Genomic DNA, 21,300 nt, shown 5'->3' on the forward strand with positions numbered 1-21,300 from the left:
TCATCCTCTGGTCGTAGGTATATCAGGAAAAGACCAGAAGACCATGAGCTTGCGATGGAGGTTTTTGTATTATGAAATAAACCGTGTGATATAGATGAGGACCTGAGCAAGAAAGCTATGGTTTATATATCAGAAGCGAAGTGGACATTTCGCATATGTCGAAGTCGTCATTTCCAAAGGCCGGAATTCCATGTGCTCATCCGCACCGTCTTGGAGGAAAACGGAACAAACATGATATTGCCCAGGTTGCGTTTTGGTTTTGTCGTTTTCTGGTAAAAGGGTATGTTGTAGACGAGCAAAGGCGACAATGAGGCGGGTTTTATATAGGGGCTCGGGGCGGAGACTCAACCGGTGGGCATGCGAAGGCTACTTTTCGTACCTCGTGCAACGATGATAGTCCACTTTTGTAGCTCTTAGAGGCCCTCTCCCTCTCACATGTGCGGTTTGGGTCGATGTTTTGATCTATGAGTCCAGGTTTTTTTATTTTGCTAGATCTCTCAGCCAGCGGGGTCGTTCACTTCATGCGTCCCGTTGCATCCTTTTTGGTAGTACCAGCACCGAGGAGCCAGCGAACCATATCTTTCTCCCTTGGCCAGTTTTGATCCGTCAAGAAAGAAGTCGAGTGTGACCAAGAATGTAGATCCAGCTTGGGAAGATGCTTATATACCCGCGACAACCAGAACGAGCCGTACCCAGTTTTGCCAGGGGGCGCTCTCGTTGGTATGTTCCCATGTAATGGAGTCGTCTCGTTCTATGTAGCGAGCGTTTCTAGCCACTAGAGACACAGCATAGAATGGGTTGAGGTGTGCTCAAGAAGAGCAGGGCCCACCAGCGAGACATTTTGTAGTGTCATGATATTTTGAAAGAAGCTCGAGACGGCAGCTATTGAGATAGCATGTGTTGCCTTCGGAAGTTCTACTTAAGCCATAGCGTTTTCGGTATCTTCTTTGTGTAAAAGAACGCAACAGGAATGCTCCATCGTTTATATGGAAGTGGGTTTTGGAGTTTTTGAGGAACAAGAGTGAATGATAGGAGACACATTGTACGTCGTGGGAAGGGTGTTTATATACACTTTACTCAGCTGGTGGGGGCAGTGAAGAGCCAAAAAGCCCATCAGAGAGCCCCATATGCGTTTTTGATGCCTCCTTGGAGTACCGCAGAACACATAGGAAGCGTCTCTAGCAATTTTGTACGGCCAGAGTCGAGGGCGATATGTTTTGGAAACAAGGAGAGGGTAGAAGACATCCCGTGGCTTTTTAGTTGTTTTGATTGAGAGGTCTCTTCTCCACACATTCGATCGTTTAATGGTTGTTTTGGAAATTGCGTTCCCATAGATCCAAGAATAGTAGGTTTTTGGGAGAAAAGAGAGGAAGAGCAGTTTCTCATCGGTACGCTCCCAATAACTTTTTGGAAGAAGAGGTAGCGAACATCCTTGCTGACTAGGTTGATTTTGGTAGTAAATTGACAGCGTGGTTGTGATGAAGAAGAGAAGAGCGCCGGCGAGAGAGTTTTTTATACCCGCGCATCCAGATCCGGTAACTTTGTGGCTCCAATGCGTAGTCCCAGAATCATGTCAACATCATATCTAGTTTTGTTGACGGCCTCGCAAAACCTCAAACGCATACAGTCTTGCCTGTAGGGCTTTGAACGTTGTGTTCCAGTAGACAGACTTGGGACTTCCAGCAGTAAAAAACTCATGTTGTTTGCTGAACTTCTTTTTGGCTCTCACACAGCCGACGGCATACGGTTTTGGGTATTCGATTTTTTAGTCTCGCACAGCAAAGATAGCGTCATGCGTTCGTCCACGGCGATTTTGAGAAATAGAGATTGCCGCTCATGTATCCCTAAATTCGAAGTTTCCGAGAAACGGCCAGCATATCGGCATCCTCGAATGTGTTTTTGTTTTGAGAAGGAGAGGCGCAGGGAAGAACATAGGGCTACGATCTCTGGATTTTGGTAATGACTGGGCGAGATGTTGAGGTAGGAGACAAGGAGTAGGTCGCCGCGAGTTTCGAATTTATAGGCTGGAAGGCTGGTTTCTCGTCCATCATTTCTTTGTTAAGAGATTTTCGGTATCGCGGCAGAGACGAAGAAAACATCCTTCAATTTGGTGGCCGCTTTTGTTGAGAAGAGAGGACAGAACATGATAGGTGTAGGTTGAGCTTTTGGAAGAATCCCAGGAACATCGGTGGTGAACATTTGATTTTTGGAGAGAGAGGCCAGAGCGATCATCCCCCCAAGCCCACTCAATTTTGGTCAAAAAAAAGGTGTGAATATGATATGTAAGAAGGGAAGGAGACGAAGACTTGAGCAGCTTTTATATCCGTAGCCGCACACCAAGTCACGAGACACACAAGATAAACCTTGGAACCCAAACCCCAGGAAGTGGAAAGATAATCATCTCATCCAAGCTGAACCGTGGTTCTACCAGACTAACCATGGCAGATACCACCAGATATCCCGAGCAGCTAACCAGTCATGCCTTTTAACCCAAACCCCCAAACAATGCATTTCCATCCAAACCCCCAACCCATGCCTAAAGAGGATAATACCAATCCTCGCCCCACTGCTCCTCTTCCGGTAGTACAACAGGCGAATCCTAGCCACCCTTCTTCTCCGAAACCTCAATATGCTGCGTCCTCATCCCATCATCCCTACCACCCACGTCCTCCATATCCACATCCGAAAACCTAACCTGACTCTGCAACTTCTGACTCTCCCCATCCAAATCCATTGCATCATCCCCGCGCCCCACAGTCTCGCTACTAGCATTACTCATATTCGTTGTCACGCCCCGAGCACCCGTCTCCACCATTTGCTGCTGCTGCTCGTCATCCTCAATCTCCGTGTTCGGCGTTAGTGTCGCAGAACTCATGTTCGAATCGTTCCGTGGGCGACCACCAGTACTGCTAGAAAACTCCTTGGCACTAATCTCACTCCATCCGTTCTCATCCACTCCCTCATCGAAGGAAGGATTAGCATGGGACGTAGGATGCATAGTGTCGTCCCACCCCCCTTGTGCGACGTTTCCATAGTCACCACCATAATCTTCCCAGCCAGTACGACTCTCCTGCAACTCTCTCAGAAAGTTCAAGTTATCCTTCTTAGCAAAGTCCTCGAGAGCCTTGGGTATTGGGAGGGGATCGGCAGTCGTAGCAGCGTCGTTTGCATAGACAAGGAGCGCAGAGGCGGATTCCGTGGTTGCGCGTTCGATGACTTCGGATAGGGAGAGACGGTCGCGTCGGATGATGGGGTTGGCAGATTCACTATCGTATTGCATGCGCCACCATTGTGTTGCATTGGGGGTGTTGGAGTTTATATCGGGGTGTCGGATGTAGACTACGTCACGGCGGGTGGCTACACCCCAGAGTTGGTAGGGACGGTTCATGGCATCTTCGGGAGCTTGCCCGGCTGGGTATTCAACCTCGACAGGCTCAGAGGGCTTTTCAGCCACATTCTCGGTAGTTTCGGTAGTGGTGTCCATGGCATTTTCGTCCGTAGTGGTCGCCGTTGTGTCAGTACTGTCGTCTACACGGGGCTTGAAGCGTCCGGAGATGCCTGCGATGGCCTTCTGCGCTTGTTCAGTCTGCTCCTCAAGAGTTGCAAGCTTGCTTTCAATGCTACTGTATAGCTCTTGTAGCTTGGCCAACGTTGATGCATCCTCTGGAGAGCTACCAGACTTTGCAGGCTCAAATGCAGTCATGCTCGTTTTGAGTAACTGCAAGGAGTCAAGCTTTTTGGCGCCTGCTTTGTTCGGCGTGTAATACTTCAGCTTCTCCACGTGCGACTTGATAACGTTCAGTTGTTCCTCGTGCTGCCTGATATCGCTGTACATGCCATCAATGACATGCTTATTTTGTTGGAGATATCGATCGATATAGAGGGTAGCTGGGATGCGAATGCCTAGGTCAGATGCCTCTGTGTTCGATGAGGATAGTCGTAGTATTAGGACATTACTGGGTTCGCGGATGTGCGCACTACCCACAGCCACAGAGAACAGCGAGTCGTCCAAGACGTCGTACAAGCTAAAGTCAGGCCGAGATGAATCGCGTGTTACCACAGCATCGAGCACAAAGCTCTCTACTGTGCTATCCGCAACGTCCACTGTAGACCGAAGAGTACCGTTCAACTCAGCATTAGGCATATGGCTCTCAAACGCGAAGCCCCATAACACAAGGAACTTTAGCAGATCATCGTCTGGGTCCTCGACAGTCGACGGTAGTTCTCTCCAGGCCTCACTTTCAAGGAGTCCGTTGACCGATCCATAGATCCGCTCAGTTTTATCCAGAAAGGCCATCATCCGCTGTGCTTCGTGAAGTATTTCTAGATTATACGACTCGGACAGCCCAACACTTGCGTCAAAGATACGCGAGGCCGATTTGGGATTGCCTTTCCACCACTCGTCGCCCTGCCAGTAATCGTCTTTTGTGATACCCGGACATAGCAGCGCGTTTCGGAACAGCGGTATCGAATGGAGGATAGGAATGAGGTTGGGAAGGTAGTTGAAGTTGGACGATGGCTTGAGAATCGCAGGCTCTCCTTCTTCGCGCTTACGTTGACTGGGAATGGGGTCGGCAATGATCTCGGTCGCGGTTGGTACCAAGGCCCACTGAGACGTATCGTAATTGTCTCTCATGGCCGGCCCAAAAATGGTATTGGAGCCAGTGACACCTGTTTCTTGACCCTCTATGCCTGAATATCTGTCAGCACTCCGCGTCTAGTGTTGCTGGCGCACTCCCTGTACTGACTTTGTATAGGCGCGTCGCCAGCTTGAGCTTGTGTGGAAGCGACACTCGTCCGTGAAGGCGGTCGTGTGGGAGCTCTGCTATTGATGTTGCTATGTGGGTAATTTTCGTGGCCTGGAGCATAGTCAATATTGAACGCTGAAACGAGCGGCTGTCAGTCGTGTTATCGTAGGAAGTCTTCAGGACTGAGGTCGACGTACTGGGAACGTTTGTGTCGTCAATACCATAGCCGGCCCCCGCAAAGGCAGTCTCGTCCCACTTGGCTTGCGAATTGCGCAGGTGGGTCTTTAGAGATTGTATGCCTCCTTGCTCCATGCTGGTGAAGTATTTGTCCATGGCGGCCTCGACACTTTGGCCATGATTCTGTTTGCTTGGTTAGGGCTTTGTCGCAAGGCGCAAACAGATTGCGAGCTGTTTGGGCCATACCGCGAGAAGCTGTCGGGCTTCATTTCTGTCCAGCTGATCCGCTCCAAAACTGAGTAGGAGGTCGATATTGGCCTCTATGTCTGCGTCGGCCATGGTCGCTGTGGGTGTGGTGTAGCGAGGGGATAGTGATGTTTGCGCAGTTGTGATCTTTGAAGTGGAGCGGCGGCGGGCAAGCGGGCGCGAGTGAGTTGAGGAGCGAGGACGCGAAGCTGGAGTGAGCGAATGACGGTCGCCTAGTGACGTTTGGCAGGCGCGCACGGGTCGTTTGTAGAGCGGGAAGGTGCACTCATGTGTAGGACGGCATGGTGGGGAGCTTCTAGAAGAACGAGCTTCGCGGAGGTGATGCGGGCAGCGGAGCGATGATGTCGCTAAGACCGGCGGAGCAGGGGTCGTGCTTCGATAGCCGACCGTCGTCCTGCGTCATGTTCAACATGTATCTGCGAGAAAGGCATCTAATACTCTAAGGGTTCAGAGCAGTTGATATAAATGTATTCAAATCGTCTATGGTATCATGGAAAGTTATTATACCCTCCCTCCATATCCTGACCTCCTAACCAATGGGCGTATGTACTCCCTCTCAACAAGGAAGAGGAATCGCACCACATGTCCCAATCGTATGCATTTCCCCGCCATATTGTTGCATTATATGAAGAAAGAGAAGAAGAACGACAACGCCGAGTGACCTCTGGTGTGAGAGGGTCTATATGCAAAACAAGCTCTATATGTACATGGTAACCTCAAGGCGATCGACATGCGCAACATGTAGAAGGGCACGGGAGGGGACTTGCATCGTAGCATCGCGTCGCGTCGTTTACAGAGGGAAAGGAAATGCTCTTCGTTGATCGCCAAAAGACATCTCCAGCTCCTTTTCCAGAGGCGTGATATCGTAATCGACTTCCGTCGTGGGCGTCGACGCACCTGGTGAATAGAACTGTGGTGTATAAACACCGAGCTGTACTTTCTTCTTGTCTGTCGACTGTGGCGTAAAAACACCAAGCTGTACGTTTTTCTCGTCTGTCGGTGTGCTTTCTATCGTGACCTTCTCAAGGATCTTGCCGAGACTACCAGCCGTGTCTGGCCTTTCAAAGTCTTCTTCATCGACATCCATAGTTGTCGGTATGCCGTGTGCAATGTTATGATTTCGTTGGAGATACTGTTGGAGGCGGTATTCTTGCCTCGCCCAGCTCTCGTCGACAAGGCCCAAGGCGGCTTTGATGTCTTGGTCGGAGAGACCCGACGGGTTATTCAACTCTTTCTTAGAGTTGCTGACTACGCGGTTCGTCAGTCTGCTTCGGACAGAGGACGACTTTGATTGCGTGGGTATTGCTGCATCGTCTCGCATGGACTTGACCTGCTCTTCGGTCTGTTTCAGTGCCATCTGACGTGCCTCCTCCATGCTGGGAAGAAAGAGGAGAGTGGTGTTTCGATGAAGTGCATTGACCAGATCAGTAAAGCCAGTCAAGGCGATGCCGTTGTCCTCACAGTAAAGGTACTGCAAAGTAGTGTTGACCTTAAGGACGTCCGCTAGGGTGCTTGCTCCCTGTACGCCCAACTTTTGATCTGGTAGGGTTAGACGGTCGCCTAGCAAGTATGAAATGTATATGGACTTACATCTGATGTACAGAGCTCGCAAAGTTCGGTTGTGTTGCAAACCCCGTAACGCTCGATTGATACCAACGCCTAGCTTGGTCGTCTCAAGTCGGGAGTCCTCCCCAGAGATGTCAAGCCACTCGAGACTTGTGTTGTCAGCAAACATCTTTTCCATGGCACGACAAGTTTCTTCCGATGCTTCGCATGGTAATGATGCTCGCGAGATATCGAGCTGTCTGATGGTGTTGTTCGCGGCCAACGCAAGAATCATCTTGCGAAAGTCGGCGTCCTCTTCGAACTCTAGAAGACGGAGTGTAAAGTTAGATGGCGCGAGACCATTAGAGATAGCTTTGGTCAACTTGTCCAAATCTTCCTCAATATTGTTCTCGCTGACGTCCAGATGTAACTCGCGAGCTTTTCCAGGATGTTCTGTCATCGAGTGCAACAGGTACGCTATATCTCTTCCTGTAAGGAAGCAGTGGTCCAACTTGACTTCGCGAAGAGCTGACGATTGCTTGTAATTAACAAGATAACTATGCAGTCGTTAGTAAAAGACGCAAGAAACCGAGGTATATAGCGGCTCACCCAGCGATTGCGTCAACCATGGCCGGGTTGAGTGAAGTCCCACTCAGAATCAGCTCTTGTAGTCTCCAGCCAGCAAACGTTTCGACTGAGATCAAAGACTCGAGACCCGACGAGCGCGCAACGTGCGACAGATTGAGTCGCGTGAGATATCCAAAAACGCCAATCTGGGAATCGAAGATACTCGGCGACAGCCTGAAAGGGTTAGACGACAGATCCAAGGCCTCAAGCGTAGTCTCCTGCGCGCGAATGGCATCCAGTACAAGAGAAAGTGAGCGGTCCGTTAGTCCACACCCACTCAATTCCAGGCCGCGGAAGTGACACGCTCGTTCGACACCAGCTGCGACGAGATAGTCCAAATCTGTATCTCCAAGTTGTATCCTGTTCAAAGCTATCCAATCGACATTGGTAGTTTGGTACTTGCACAATGGGAACAAAGCTTCCACAATGCCGCAGCCCTGGTCCCTTGCACTGCCTCTAGCTTCCCCGTGATCTTTCGGTTTTCTGGAAATGCAGGCTGTAAAATCCATCCTCCGTAGCTTGCGATTCGTCAGAGCCAAGGCGCGGATTTCTTGCACAAGTAGGCAGGACCGTTCAAGCTCTTCGACATCTAGCCGTGCATACGTCCCGCGTTTTGTTTTCAAGCAAACATGCTCCGCTCCATTCGGATCTTTCAGCCCATTCAGGACGTCCAACTTTACGTCTTTGAATGAGATGCCTCCGAAAGTCTCGTTGTAGCGCAAAGCACGCATAACGGCGAGTAATTCGAGGGTGTTGTACTCTTTCCTGCGCAGGCCGGCAGGTGGTAGCAGCTCAAATCGGGGAGCGTCTTCGTGTGGATAGGTGATTTGATAGCTGATGTTCTCTGGCTGTACGTCGTAAGCAACACAATACCCAGTCAAGGTCCGATCCAGAGAATCTTGATCCATCGGGTGTGGGCTTTCCTGCCGTCCAATGTCATGATGCACATCTTCTGGAACAAGAAAGTCGAAAGGCCGTGTCTCCCACTCTGGTCTTAGATTAGCTTCTATGGATCGTAGACGGACAGCGATGTCCCGCGAAGCTAACGACGCTAAATGGAGGACCTTGGGGCGTTCGAGAGGTTTACTGCGTGCCGTCAGCGGGGTCGTTGCGGTACAAGAACAAACACTTACCGGAAGGTTAATTGGAAGGTATCGTCGATTTCGTTTACGCACACTTCAGTCAGGGTTAGGATACCATGCGAAGACTGAGTGTTATGAGAGACCAATGAAGGGCTTGAAGACCGTTGTGATGATGGTTTGAACAACGGAATAATGTGCACTTTGTGCACACCAATAACAAGGAAACATACTGAAGCAGATACTTTGGCTAAATCGTCTGTCGAAGACCTCGTCGTCGTCTTCCCTTGTGGTCGGAGAACAACCTTGTATATGGCGTAGTGAGGAGGTACATAATCGCGTTCTGCTTCAACAACGCGCGCAGCCAGGTGGGAGTTGTGTGCAGAGATGGGTTTCGCGTCAGACAATCGTGCCCTGTTAGCCGCTTCTCGTATAGTCTTGAGCCAAGAAAACATCTCTTCTGGATCACCGAATTGCAGGGTCATGGATGAGGCGTTGTTTGACTCATCATCCAAATAATATAGTTCCAGCGCAAAGTGTGGTCGGCCGTCGTCTAGATGGTATACCGCAACGATGTGGCGAAGGGGTATGCCATGGTGACGGTCTCCGGATGACTCTGAAGCCATAGACTGAAGTTCGTGCGCAGATCCAAAAGATGGACTGTGGCTGTGACGGTAGTAGCTCATGCGATTGTTCGGTGACGGTATGCTGTGCTCATTAGCCTTGTCTCTGAAGCTTGCCGACGCTGAGGCGCACCCAGGAAAAGCTTCAATCGCCTTGGATTGGTTCTTGAACCTGATGAGATGCTTCTCGGTCAGCACCAGGTATTCCCTCTTCTTCCTGAACATGGAGCTGCTCGTCTGGACCTCGCCATGCTGTAGCACCTGCCGATCCTGCACATCCTCCCAGATGTATTCCCCAAAGCCGGTCGATGTTCGCGTCGAGGTCGCAGAGAGAGGTTCGGGGTCGTCGTCGGCGGACAGTTTGTAGCCGCGGAAGGAGCTGAAGACGGAGCTGGCACGCTTCAGGCTGGCTTTGGAGAGCGCCGGTCGCTGGGGGTCTGGCGGTTCCATGAGGGTGCTGCTCCCCGCTACCGTGCTGCCGTTGTAAGACGCTGATTCAGGGTGTTGCGACACATCGGAGAGATTCGACATGAAGGACGCGGTGCGCCGCTTGCGCAGCAGGTTGGAGGGTTGCGATTCATCCTTGTTACTGCGCGACGCGAAAGCATTGAGGGAGCTGCTGCCAAAGATGCTTCTCCGCTTGTCTTTGGACATTCCGAGATTCTCGATTGGCGCGCGAAGCCCAGCACGAGCTCGGCGGCACAGCTATCGCATGCAGAGGGGCTCTGGGGAGAGGGAGGCAAGTGTCGCGTCGGAGGATATTCTCGGAAGATATTAATAAGACCTGGGGGGTGGAAATTGGAGCGGGAGAGCAGAGTTGGGCGCAGAATGGCGGTGGAACCAATCAGGGCGTGGGCGCAACGGGAGACAATGCGGAGGACAACGGCGGAACGATTAGACGGTAGCAGTAGCAGTGGCAGTGGCAGTAGCAGGGCCCTGGGTGCAGCAGATCGCGGGCTCGGCCTGTTGCAGGAGGGGGGGTCGGCAGGCGTGCTGTAATCACGACATGTTATTATTCCGTGGCATGGATGAGGGTTTCCAAGCTTCGCCGCCAAACAGTGCTGTCGAGCGTTGTGTGAGTCTGTGAGAGGGCGCGGGATGCTTCACCGGGCCGACTATCACAGCGCGTTTGCAAGGAAATGACAGGACGAGATATACGGGTAGGATGCACGAGTGTATGGGTGGATTACAGGGTGGGTCTCTGGTTACTGGTAGGTTTCCGCGCGTCCACTGGCCCTGGCCGCTTGCGCGCGTACGTCACATGGCTGATCCCAATGATCGCCCGGCGTTAACAAACGCCGATACATTTTCTGAGGGCAGTCGCGACCGAGCGTCACTGCCATTGCATATCAAACGCCACCTGCTCGTCTTCCCCACCACGCTCCCTCCAATGCTGCGACGCCAGCTGTCGCCAGCCTCGCTATGGCATAGGACTCCCGTTTGCCTGTTCTGCGCTGCCCGCAGCCAGACTCGACTGCCACAACGCCAATCCATCCGGCACAAATCTGAACGCGCAGTCCCGATCAGGAAGCATGCTGTCAAAGACAAGAAGAAATCGGGAGTGAAACTGGGGGAGGAGGATGAGGACGAGAGTGAAGGACCACGATCTATCAAACGGGTGATGCTTGGTGACAAGAAAAAGAGGGACAAAGGAAAAAATGAAGAACGAGAGGCGATTGCTATCAGCACCTTGTACCCTTCCGACCTCAAATTTGAGGCTGTCGAAGTCGACAAACCACCCGTCCCCATGTTGTCATATGGCCTCGATCGTGTTCTGTTCAACCCTGGTGTATATCGTCTGCAGGACCCACGAACCCAAGTGTATAATTTCGATCCATACCTCGAGAAAATCATGCCGGCGAATGAGTTCGACTTCGATGCCTTGAGCGAATACAAGACTTCGTCCAAGGACGAGGATTTACTGGCTTTGACAAGGCGGATTGGCACAAAGTTCACTGGCTCTACATCGAGTATGTCGAGTATGCTCCAGCACTTTCATTACATCTTATCCAACTTCCGAAAACTCAATCATGGCATGCTCTCACGCCAGTTTCCCGAACCTTCTTCCAAGTTTTCCAGGATCACGCTTGGTCCCAGTGCCGTCTTCCTCCGGTACAAGGATGGTACTTATGCGATAGACGCCGACAAATCCTACGATAGCCCCAATATCATGAGCTGGTTGGGTCACTCATTGGAAAAGCTCCTCACAACTGAGCGCAGCGAATTTGAGAAATTCCGAAGGTCAAGTCCGGAGAAGGCGCCTGCAGAAGAGAACGCTAGTCGTTGCTACCATTACTCGAAACAAGGTAACATTATGATGCGCTCGCAGTTAGACGCCGTTGACCCACGACTACCCGGAACTGGAGTGTTTGACCTGAAGACGCGAGCTGTTGTTTCGATTCGGATGAACCACAAGCATTACGAAGAGGGTTCTGGCTACCAGCTTCGTCACAGTCTAGGCGAGTGGGAGTCGTTCGAGCGTGAATTCTACGACATGACGCGTGCAACCATGTTGAAATACTCTCTACAAGTCCGCATGGGGCGCATGGACGGCATCTTCATCGCCTACCACAACATCGAGCGTATCTTCGGCTTCCAATATCTAAGTCTTTCAGATATGGACGCTGTCTTACACGGCCAACATGACACAATTCTTGGAGACCAGGAGTTCAAACTTTCCTTGAACCTCGTTGATGAGCTTCTTGTCAAAGCCACCGAACAGTTTCCCAATACAGTAAGTCGCCAACCGGGTAGTACAACCTCGTTATTGATCACAACAGTCTATCCGATTACACTTCGAGGCTCGCGAAGGCAAGACACCCTTTATGTATATCTTCGCCGAACCCGTCACCGAAGAGCAAGCAGACGAGATTCAGAGTGCTGGAGAGGCCGCTCAGAAAGAGTTTGCACAAAACGTCGTTGGTGTAGGGAAAGGTGATGCCGAGACTCAAGCAGCTTGGCAAGAAGCGCAAGACGACGTCGATGAACAAGTCGATGCTGAAAAGACTTCTGAAGAGGTTGAAGCGCAAGAAGACGAGCATTCATCTACAGTCGAAGACGTTGAACAAGACATTGTTGAAGAGACTGCTGAAGCTGCTGAAGAAGCTACTGAAGACTCAGATGATGTCGCCGAAGATATGTTGGAGAACCCAGCAGCCCCTCAAGGCCCCTTGATGGGTTGGACATTGACTGCCCGCAGTCTGGTCAATGGAGGCTATGTCGACCGACCAGAGCAAATCACTGAATTCGATGACTGGAAGATAGAATATCATGTCAAAGAGATACCTGAAGAGAAACGATGGAAGCTGTACAAGTCGCTCCAAGCGCGAAGGCATTCACTCATTGGACAAGACGAAGAGGCCGTTGATAGGGGCCTTAAGCATTACCGCGATTTAATACAGCGCTACAGCAACCGCGGACGCGCGTGGAGGGAGGAGCAGGACAGGATCAACGCCACAAAGGGCGTACAGCTCTTCCGACCACTTGGCCCTGGCTCAGATGCTGTCGCGTCGCAACATGATATTGTGCAGGGGAACGAACTTTCTGACAATCCCGACGTTGTCGATGATCAGGCGCGAGAGGAGGAGCCTTATAGCGAGGAATCGACACCGGAGGAATCACTCTCGAAGGAGAAAAAGGAAGAGGTGTTGGACGGCATGCCCTCTGTACCGTCATAGGCATCACACTTGTAAAAAGGTCATGGCGTTTGATCTTTCTTTGGGGCTGCTCGCGTAGAGCATGATTACATGATTGAACGTTCCAAGTAATATATGTAAGAATATGTGTACAATTTAGAGGGAAAGAGTAGTATAGATACCAGAACATTAGAAACAAAGATTCATCGACACAACATCTTTTTCTGTCCAGACTTCCTCAGTATGTCTGGGTGATAAAGTAGGTCCATGAAATGAAAGAACAGAAAAGTATAGTAGTGTAGTGAGGATAATGTACCCGATCTTCATCTGAGATGAAGCATGCACCCCACATGGCACCCCCACTAAACAAGCTCATGTCCGAGCTCCGACCGAAAATGTACGTTGACATCACCTCATCTATATCTCATCGCGTGTCAAACGTTCAAACATCTTTATCGACCAACTGCGATTCCGATACGGCATTTCTTTAATTAGACACGCGACACCAATGATAGCTCAATCATGGTGAGACAACATGGCAGCTTAGAAAAGGACGCAGAGACCAACGAGGCGGCTTGGGAAGCTGCAAGGGGTGCCTTGATCGGGGGTACGAAGGTATGCATACGTCTTTTTCCACATCCTTCTTATGATACTGCCTGTTTATCTACTTTTTGGATATACCGGAATTTATCGGCAAATGTGGCAGCATGACGAGAAAGAGAAGGAAGATTGTGTGCGTCCGATTGCTATGTGCACCCGCGGATATCATTGGCCACGATGTGCGCCTGGCTACAGATGAAGGTTGCGCGATCGATTGTAGATGGATCAAGAGAATGCAAGACTTCTAGTTTACTAGTACGATGGCTGACTTAGGGTTACAGTGGGGCGCTTTCTTCGCCGTGGCAGGTGGTGTCGCATACGCCTTCTCCCCCGTATACAAGGGACTTACCGTTCAATTCAAGACGTATGTGCTTTCCAACATCTGCCTACTACTTTTTCCTCACACAGAATAGTTACATCCAAATGTCCGGAATGATATTGGGTGGTATGCTCGAAGCAGATAAGCGCATGGTTGCCTACCAGCACCGCGTTCGACATCACAAGAGAGTAGCCAGAGACATGGAAATATGGAGACGATACGAAGACTCTTATGAGGAACGGGGGACGCCTGGTGTGGGGGGTGAGAGTGAAGTTCATGGAACTCAAGACAAGAATAACTAAGACTTTGCACGACTGTTTTGTATATGGTATGAAACACAGTCTTAGGCTTTCATGCCAGATGTTTGTGGAGTGGAGACAACAAAACGGATTGTCTTTGCTTTCACCTTGTATAAAAATGGCTTTATCTATTTAACTACCTTACTTGCGTTCTTTATTTCACTTACCTCACAACGCACAGCGCCCATATTCGTCCCACCGCTTGCGTCCATATTCACAGACACAATGAGAACACCCTCCCCCGATAAAAGAGATCGCGAGTCCTCTTCCTCTATCGAGATGACACCCTCACCCGGCTCTACCACCACCGAATCTACGACCAGCCAACCTTCGCATACCGGGTCTACAACCGACGATTCTATAATCCACTCCTCTCCAACCAGCAACGTTTCATCCACGGGGTCGACAGTTCTCGGATCTACACCGTCTGAATCCACAGACAACGAAGCCTCAGACAGCCAGTATTCCGAATCCGAATCCGAATCCACAATGACTGGAGGCCGTACAGATGCACAATGGTGGGAACTTCGCGAGGGTTGGATCTTGCATCGCTACAAAGAGAAGACGGCGTTTACGTGCCATCAGTGTAACAAGAAGAAAACGGATATTCTTGTGGCGATGAAGCCGGAGAAGAATTGGGATAACATGTGTTGCAATGCTTGTTTTTGCATGAAAATTGGGCAGGACTCAGATGAATGGAACTTGATACATGTAGATGGAGTCGATCATATTTGGTAGAGGGTGAGCCGATGATTACTGCTGAGGACCTAAGTATCATGATGTTCGTGTAGCTTCAGAATGTTCCAGTGTGTGCAAGTGAACAATGAAGCTCCGGTAGCCAATGACGTGATTCGGCGCGATGCAGTTTAGCGGCAGCCCCCACCCGCGCCGCGGGCTTTTAAGCCACCTTGCGAATTCGCTTGCTCCTCTTTCTCCAGGCAGCACTCGCTGGTCCTCATTCACGACACCTTCACGCGTACAATTGCTATAGCTTCACGTAACGATGGATGTCTTCTGGACACTCCCGCCGGTCTCTAGGTAAGCGAGTCCCTTCCTCGTCGAGCTGTGCAACACTCGCAGCTTGGAGCTTGCAGCTTGTCTCAAGCTCTCAAGCTACTGCGCAAACACCTGCGAACAATTGCTAACCCTTCCCCCAGGACTATCACAGCTGCAGCAGTCGTTGTATCAGCTGCTGGCTATGGCGGCATCATTAGCCTCTACCATTACATCTTCGCGAGCCACTATGTCTTTACGACGAAGGTGTTCCCTCAGCTCTGGCGAATCTTCACGGCGTTTCTGATCACGAAACCGAAGTTCGGCATCCTGCTTGATCCATACTTTCTATACCAATACGGCAGCTCTATCGAGCGGGAGTCGTCTCGCTTCTCGCAGCCTGGCGACTTCTTCGTATACACCATGTTTCTCGCGAGCGTCATTGCCGTAAGTACTTATCTGCAAACACTCCGCGGCCACGCGTACATAGAAACTCCCCATATCGCATCGACACAACTGTCTGCGACGACTTCGGTCACCAAATCACCTCCGATTATCTGCCCGCCCAGCCTACTATTTCTAGCTGAAGCGGTTCCTGGAACGGAGGAAGAATACCCTTGCACATCATGCGGTTCCGTCATTCGCAATCAATCAAAGGGACTTGTGTGGTGTGTAGGCATGGTGGGATTGTCACTTGAGAAAGCTTTGCGAATGCTCTCCATTTCGCAAGGCGGTGTTGGCTCCCTACATACTTTTGCGACTTCTCGCGCCTTTGTTACCTTGTTCGCCTTGTCGCTTTGATACAAACGTGCTGTGGAATGGACTTGTGCTAACAGTCCCCGTAAAGGCAACAGCAGGTGGCATTCTGAACCAGTACACGTTCCTCCCCGCGCTGTCCCTCGCATACGCCTACACGTTCGCCCAAGATAATCCCACGCGTTCCGTATCCTTCTTCATCATCACCTTCGAAAGTAAATACCTCCCCTTCGCCATGCTCTTCATGACCTTCATCATCGACGGTCCTGATGCAGCTGCCGGCCAACTCACCGGTCTCATCGCCGCTCACTTGTACGATTTCCTGACACGCATCTGGCCTACGTTTGGTGGTGGAACAAACTATATCCGCACGCCACAGATGGTCAAGGGCTGGTTCAGTGCGAGGCCGGGCAGTGTGCAGGACAGGGGATTCGGTCATGTTGTCGAGGGAAGGGGCAGGACGGCTGGTGCGGCTGGAAGTGGTGCACCGCCTAGTGCAGCGAGGGCTACGGGGAATGCTTGGGGTGGCATGGGTCCGGGGAGGAGACTGGGAGAGTAGATGTGCTGACTGAAAATGTCGCGCGTTCTTGACTCTCCAGAGCCTTGGTACTCTCGCGGGTTTAGTGGCATATCCGCACCTTGGCCTTTGGCTAAGGGTAGGCTTGAATAAACAATACGTACTTATTTGTTCTATTGCATGTGTAACCAACTGGAGTAATTATGTACTTCCGGGTTCTGAGGTCGTACTGTGCGTCCCTGAGAGGGGTGACGGACCTCGGTGTCAGAGAAAAGATGGGTTTTATAAGTTCGAGCGCACCCAGTCCCAGTCTTGTGTATCTGCCATTGTCCTACTTCGGCCATGGTGGTTAGTCTTTCTGCAGTGAGTTTGCAATGCAGACTAGCTTAGGCATCTGTCAGAACATGGAGATTATTTGACTTTCCCATGACAGCACCGCCACTCCAGTCGACACATATCCTATCTAATCATACTAAAATACAAGTACGGCAGATATCGTACGGCAGAAGCGTACAGTATAGGCTAGAGCATGGATTCGTGTATAGGATAAGGGGCCTAGGCTACAATTATGCCAAAGCAACCACACATGTGATTCTTCAGCCTTGCATGCATCTCACTAACACCTCGCACACCCACTCGATACACCAAAAATAAACATATCATCGACATTCTCCTTATTTCATAGCTACATAACCCTCCGTGCTACTCTAATATCCCTCTCCAATCTAAAGTCATCCGCCACTGTATCGTTTACGTTTGAACAACTTGCTTTACCGCCACAACAGCACGATTCCAGAACAAAACCAGTGAGAACCATACTATCGACTGGTACTGTAGTTCCACCAACTGCGGCAAATAGTTCAAGGTAACTACAGAGCTGCATCCGTGTCAACATCCTAAGATGAGGAGTTGTTGCTGGTATACGGGCGGAAAACTGCGCGATCCACCGAGGAAGAGACATGCGGCTACGATACCGCCGGGGTGGGCAGGCAGTCATTGTGCTACCCGAGGGATGTAAGCGTGGGAGAGAGGATTCTAGACATGTAGGTGTGGTTGAACAGGGTGGAATGAAGTTTGAGTTACTCGGATATTTATGACATGGCAGTCGATAGCTAAATACTCAGCAGTAGCAGTGATTTCATGGCTAGGAATAACAATATATGCAATCATATGGTTACAATCTTCGTGATGATTATGCTTCTTATATTGAGTGCCTCTTGGCTATAATACAGGTTCCTACTTCTTTACTAAAGTAGAACTTTACTTTGAGCTTCCAGCAGGGTTGCTTGGTCCATCGACAGCCCTCTCGACATGTCCAGCAATACCATTCTTGCTCGCGTCGAACTGACTTCCAATGACGCCGTCCTTGCTGAATGGTCCTCCGACCTTCTCGCCAATCTGGCCAATTGCGCCGTCGGGGTTGACTGTATAAACTGATTAACATCTGTACCGGCTTTCGCACACATTGGAGATGACATGTGGTTGAAGAGGTGAAAACATACACTGCTTTCCGATAGCACCCGCTGAGCTAATCACGCTAGGGTTCTGGCTAGGGATAGCATTGGTATCCTTTTTTGCGCCGAGCTTGTCAGCCATTCCGGTGGTGTTGTCGGTCATGTTGTTTGGTGTGGATTGGTTGGCAGTGCCGAGGCCGAGTTGTTCTTGGAGGGGACCGGTGGATTTGGGCATTTAGTTTTCTTGTTTGGAATGTGTTTGAATGAAATTACTTGGGGCGACAGGATTAGGTATCTTATATGGGGAGATGAGATGGTAGTGGTGCTGATGGGGTTATGCGCAAATGGTACGTCACGATTGTGGTGATGTCATGATGAAGGTGCACACACATGCGGAACTTGGGATACGCATACGGATTCAGACAAGTCGATGATGTATCTAGTGAATAGCTTCCGTGGATCTCGATTGTACGTGGGGTCGGGATCGGGCTTGGGTGGTCTTGATTTGTTGGATGGGTGGCCATGGCGTGATACAGCTGTCATGCTGTGAGATGGTCTCCACGCGTGATCTACAAAAGGTACCCGCACGGCTGAAATGGACATGTTGGACTACTGCAAACGAAAAAGTGACTTCATAGGTGTAACTGCTGGTATCATTGCTGGTGCCTTGTGGTCTTTAGGCCGTAATTACATGCGCGTCACGGCTAAGCACGTCTCTTCGCTCGTGCTCCGCCTACCCTGGGAAATGTCAATGGCAACTTGAGCTTGGCGATGAAGTGGTTGGCGCTTTCGGCCTTGGTAAGCTTCATGCGTGTGAGGTCCGTCTGTGTTGGTGCGGTGAGCTTGCATCCGAGCTCGGCGAAGTATTGCTTGATCCTGCGCAGCGTTAGCATAGGTAATGTAGACAAGTCCTCATGTGATGACCTACTCCTTGTTCTCGAGCTTGAGGTCGTCTCGGAGGTCGTTCACATCGACTTCGAAATCGTCAACGATGAGTGCTGCTGCCGCAATGTGTGTCATGAGGTTATCGATGTTCCAACGAGGCATCTCACCGTTGCTGAAGAGGTCAGAAAAATACTCAATGGTAGAAAGCTGGATGCAACTCACCCTGCCTCAGGAGCAAACTTCCTCCTGATAGCCATGATTTGACCAGCAGGCGTATCCTCGCCCATCGCCGTCTCCAACTTTCCTTTCATGGGTATCTTCTTCGGACGCGGTCCACCCCCTCCAAACAATGCAGAGTTGAAATTGATACAAAGCAGTATGAAGCGTAGCACCTTCAACTTCTGTATCTGCTTGTTCTTTGCGAGCTTGACGATACGTTTTGCAACGTATTTGCTGGTGACGTTGACACCCTGACCAGCTGATGAAGCCTGCACCCAGTCCTTGACATCTAGAATAGTCATCAGCTCGCTTCCAACCACGACGTCTGTGGGGTAAACATCGGCGGGGTATTCAGCTGTGAGGTTGGGTATCGGGCGAGGTTTGGAGCTGTCCACAGCTGCTGCGAGATCGTCCTTGTTTGGCATAACGGCTGTCGCAGAAGACATCTGCTGCAGAACGTTCTCGGCGATCGCATCGGTTCTCGCGGCATCTTCGGCGCCAGTTCCACTCTTGATGGCGTTGAGTGTCCGGTCTTCCAGCGCCTTCCTCGACTTCTTGGATCCGAATTCTGCTGCAAGGGCAGCTCTCTTTGCTGTGACAGTGTTCACGGCCGCGTCCAACCTCTCCTGCTCTTCGCGCATTTCTTGTGCCTCGCTTCGCAGTGTGGTTCGTACAACGACTCTCTTGACGGGAACAACTTGCAACTTGCTTGTCGCAGGGTCGAATACGCCAATGTAGTCTTGTAGTTGGCTCTCGGCGCTGCCATCCTGCTCTTCTGAGGCGGTGTAATCTAGACGGGGATGATCGGAGGACTGGAACAGTAGTTCGCTGCTTTCGCCTTGTGGTAGGATCTTGGTGCGCTTGTATGGCTTGAAGGACAGCTTCGATGGCATAGAGAGACCGGGTGTGACAGCTTGATTGTGTTAGAAACGACTCATAGAAGCGCCCGATACCCTTTTGTCTATTCCGATGGCTTCGAAAGCTATGCGACAGTTTCCAGAGTAGCTATCATACCTAGAAGTGGACCCAGAGTCTCTTTGTTCTCTACCATCTGAACGCGCACATTTCCTTGCGGCGCGCCGGATGTCTTCTTCTTGGGCCGCTCGCCATTCTGCTCCTGCCTCTTTCTCTTCTTTTCACTCATGTCGTCGTTGCGGTTGCGATATGGCAGCATTGGTCGCGAAATGTCAAAAAAGTTCAAAAGTCCAATCGCGAATTGGCAGAACTTTCGGGCGGTGAACTAGCAGGCATAGCCGAGCGACAGGGATGTGGCATGGGCTAGTACGTTAGTGCAGGCGCGATGACGTCCACGCGACAGACGCGTTCCAGACTGCCGCACTCCCGCATAACCAAGTGCGATCACGGCACACACGGGTCTTTCTGGTTTCCGTCTGTTGTACCTAGTCAATGCAGCTGCCCTAAAGCAGTAAACAATTCAATCCTCATTCCCATCCTTCATCTTCCACTCACATTATCTTCATCATCCACTGTTTCATTGACCACTGAACTTGCTTCCAATTCCACCTACTCCCACAACCTCCACCATGCCTACCGTTCTCCAGACAGCGGGCGACATGGTCGACAATCTGGGAAACAAGATTCACTACACCACGAGGAGAGTGGGTGATCAGATCGAGACCACCACCAACCAGGTGTTGCCGCCCAAGCAGCGCGAGCACATGCTCGAGAGAGCCCGGGAATACGCTCGCCAGAACCCGAAAGCAGCAGTATGCTATTATGCGTCCTCTGAGAAATACTTCTAACACCCATATGCAGGCCTTTCTGACCACACAGACCGCATTGACTGGTCTCCCGCTCGTCCTTTTTCTCGCCTTCGCAGCAACAACCCTCCTCGTCTCCCTCTCAACCTGCCTCTTCCTTGGCATCCTCGTCTCAATCGCCATTACCTTCTTCCTAGTCGGCTTCGCCCTCCTCTTTGTTGTCCCCACCGTCATCATCGCCAGCTGTTCGGCTACCATCATCTTCATCTGGGGCTTCGTGGGCTACATTATCCTACGCAGGTTCAATGAGGGTGAGGAGCCAGCTAAGCTTGGCACGCGCGTTGGTGACAAGTTGCACAAGTTGACAGGCGGTAGATCGGGATATTTCCAAGGCGATCAGACATCTGAGGAGAGCAGTCGCGACCGAGACGTGGTGGGTGCTGGAAAATCTGCAAAGGGCCATGATGGTGGTGCTGGGCACGCATATGGTGGTGTATCGTCGAGTGCGCGCGACGGCGGGCCTGTGAATGGCGTGAATGGCACACAGGGTGCTGTTGAGTGGGAGAGGAAATGGGATGGTGTCAAGTCCGAGCCTGTTGTCTTGGATACGGAGAACGTCTTTGAGGCCCTGAAAGCGGTAAGTACACATACAGATTGCGCACAATGCACAGCTAACGATAAGTAACAGGAGACTCCAGTCGCTTAGAAGCGTGCCTGGAACAAAAGGCCTTGACGCGTTACTATTCCTATAGCACCTCCCTCTGCTATTGCACCTTCTTATAATGACTGATTTCAGCTTGCTATGGAATTGGAATCGAATCACATGCGTACATGCT

The 21,300-nt window shown here is 50.9% G+C and overlaps 9 protein-coding genes across 10 annotated transcripts; 5 read left to right on the top strand and 4 right to left on the bottom strand.

Moving 5' to 3' along the window:
• Nucleotides 1-2,599: 2,599 nt before the first annotated feature.
• On the bottom strand, nucleotides 2,600-5,264 carry AA0111_g7666 (hypothetical protein; the record flags this gene model as incomplete). Of its 2 annotated transcripts, none has more annotated exons than XM_028654027.1 (4): nucleotides 2,600-4,692; nucleotides 4,749-4,859; nucleotides 4,946-5,108; nucleotides 5,172-5,264. In XM_028654027.1, the coding sequence occupies 4 exons, from the start codon at nucleotides 5,262-5,264 to the stop codon at nucleotides 2,600-2,602; spliced, it is 2,460 nt and encodes an 819-aa protein (XP_028504636.1). The 2 variants fall into 2 exon arrangements, with proteins under 2 accessions (XP_028504636.1, XP_028504637.1); XM_028654028.1 differs by having other exon boundaries at nucleotides 4,749-4,883.
• Nucleotides 5,265-5,982: 718 nt separating this feature from the next.
• Nucleotides 5,983-9,720, bottom strand: AA0111_g7667 (hypothetical protein; the record flags this gene model as incomplete). Its single annotated transcript, XM_028654029.1, has 5 exons — nucleotides 5,983-6,731; nucleotides 6,783-7,294; nucleotides 7,347-8,450; nucleotides 8,498-9,151; nucleotides 9,200-9,720. The coding sequence occupies 5 exons, from the start codon at nucleotides 9,718-9,720 to the stop codon at nucleotides 5,983-5,985; spliced, it is 3,540 nt and encodes a 1,179-aa protein (XP_028504635.1).
• A 736-nt stretch (nucleotides 9,721-10,456) lies between these two features.
• AA0111_g7668 (hypothetical protein) lies at nucleotides 10,457-12,743 on the top strand (the record flags this gene model as incomplete). Its single annotated transcript, XM_028654030.1, has 2 exons — nucleotides 10,457-11,800; nucleotides 11,847-12,743. The coding sequence occupies 2 exons, from the start codon at nucleotides 10,457-10,459 to the stop codon at nucleotides 12,741-12,743; spliced, it is 2,241 nt and encodes a 746-aa protein (XP_028504639.1).
• A 480-nt stretch (nucleotides 12,744-13,223) lies between these two features.
• On the top strand, nucleotides 13,224-13,922 carry AA0111_g7669 (hypothetical protein; the record flags this gene model as incomplete). The annotated part of the gene is made up of 3 exons (XM_028654031.1): nucleotides 13,224-13,316; nucleotides 13,583-13,665; nucleotides 13,715-13,922. The coding sequence occupies 3 exons, from the start codon at nucleotides 13,224-13,226 to the stop codon at nucleotides 13,920-13,922; spliced, it is 384 nt and encodes a 127-aa protein (XP_028504638.1).
• A 222-nt stretch (nucleotides 13,923-14,144) lies between these two features.
• Nucleotides 14,145-14,657, top strand: AA0111_g7670 (hypothetical protein; the record flags this gene model as incomplete). Its single annotated transcript, XM_028654033.1, has 1 exon — nucleotides 14,145-14,657. One exon carries the CDS (start codon nucleotides 14,145-14,147, stop codon nucleotides 14,655-14,657), a length of 513 nt encoding a protein of 170 aa, XP_028504586.1.
• Nucleotides 14,658-14,922: 265 nt separating this feature from the next.
• On the top strand, nucleotides 14,923-16,227 carry AA0111_g7671 (hypothetical protein; the record flags this gene model as incomplete). Its single annotated transcript, XM_028654034.1, has 3 exons — nucleotides 14,923-14,957; nucleotides 15,077-15,359; nucleotides 15,760-16,227. The coding sequence occupies 3 exons, from the start codon at nucleotides 14,923-14,925 to the stop codon at nucleotides 16,225-16,227; spliced, it is 786 nt and encodes a 261-aa protein (XP_028504521.1).
• Nucleotides 16,228-17,445: 1,218 nt separating this feature from the next.
• AA0111_g7672 (hypothetical protein) lies at nucleotides 17,446-17,874 on the bottom strand (the record flags this gene model as incomplete). The annotated part of the gene is made up of 2 exons (XM_028654035.1): nucleotides 17,446-17,609; nucleotides 17,688-17,874. 2 exons carry the CDS (start codon nucleotides 17,872-17,874, stop codon nucleotides 17,446-17,448), a joined length of 351 nt encoding a protein of 116 aa, XP_028504522.1.
• Nucleotides 17,875-18,343: 469 nt separating this feature from the next.
• Nucleotides 18,344-19,917, bottom strand: AA0111_g7673 (hypothetical protein; the record flags this gene model as incomplete). Its single annotated transcript, XM_028654036.1, has 4 exons — nucleotides 18,344-18,515; nucleotides 18,568-18,696; nucleotides 18,747-19,656; nucleotides 19,758-19,917. The coding sequence occupies 4 exons, from the start codon at nucleotides 19,915-19,917 to the stop codon at nucleotides 18,344-18,346; spliced, it is 1,371 nt and encodes a 456-aa protein (XP_028504523.1).
• A 370-nt stretch (nucleotides 19,918-20,287) lies between these two features.
• AA0111_g7674 (hypothetical protein) lies at nucleotides 20,288-21,170 on the top strand (the record flags this gene model as incomplete). The annotated part of the gene is made up of 3 exons (XM_028654037.1): nucleotides 20,288-20,470; nucleotides 20,520-21,101; nucleotides 21,153-21,170. 3 exons carry the CDS (start codon nucleotides 20,288-20,290, stop codon nucleotides 21,168-21,170), a joined length of 783 nt encoding a protein of 260 aa, XP_028504524.1.
• Between the last annotated feature and the right edge of the window lie 130 nt (nucleotides 21,171-21,300).

The sequence above is a fragment of the Alternaria arborescens genome (genome assembly GCF_004154835.1).
Source record: "Alternaria arborescens strain FERA 675 chromosome Unknown contig_18, whole genome shotgun sequence".
NCBI lineage: Eukaryota > Fungi > Ascomycota > Dothideomycetes > Pleosporales > Pleosporaceae > Alternaria > Alternaria arborescens.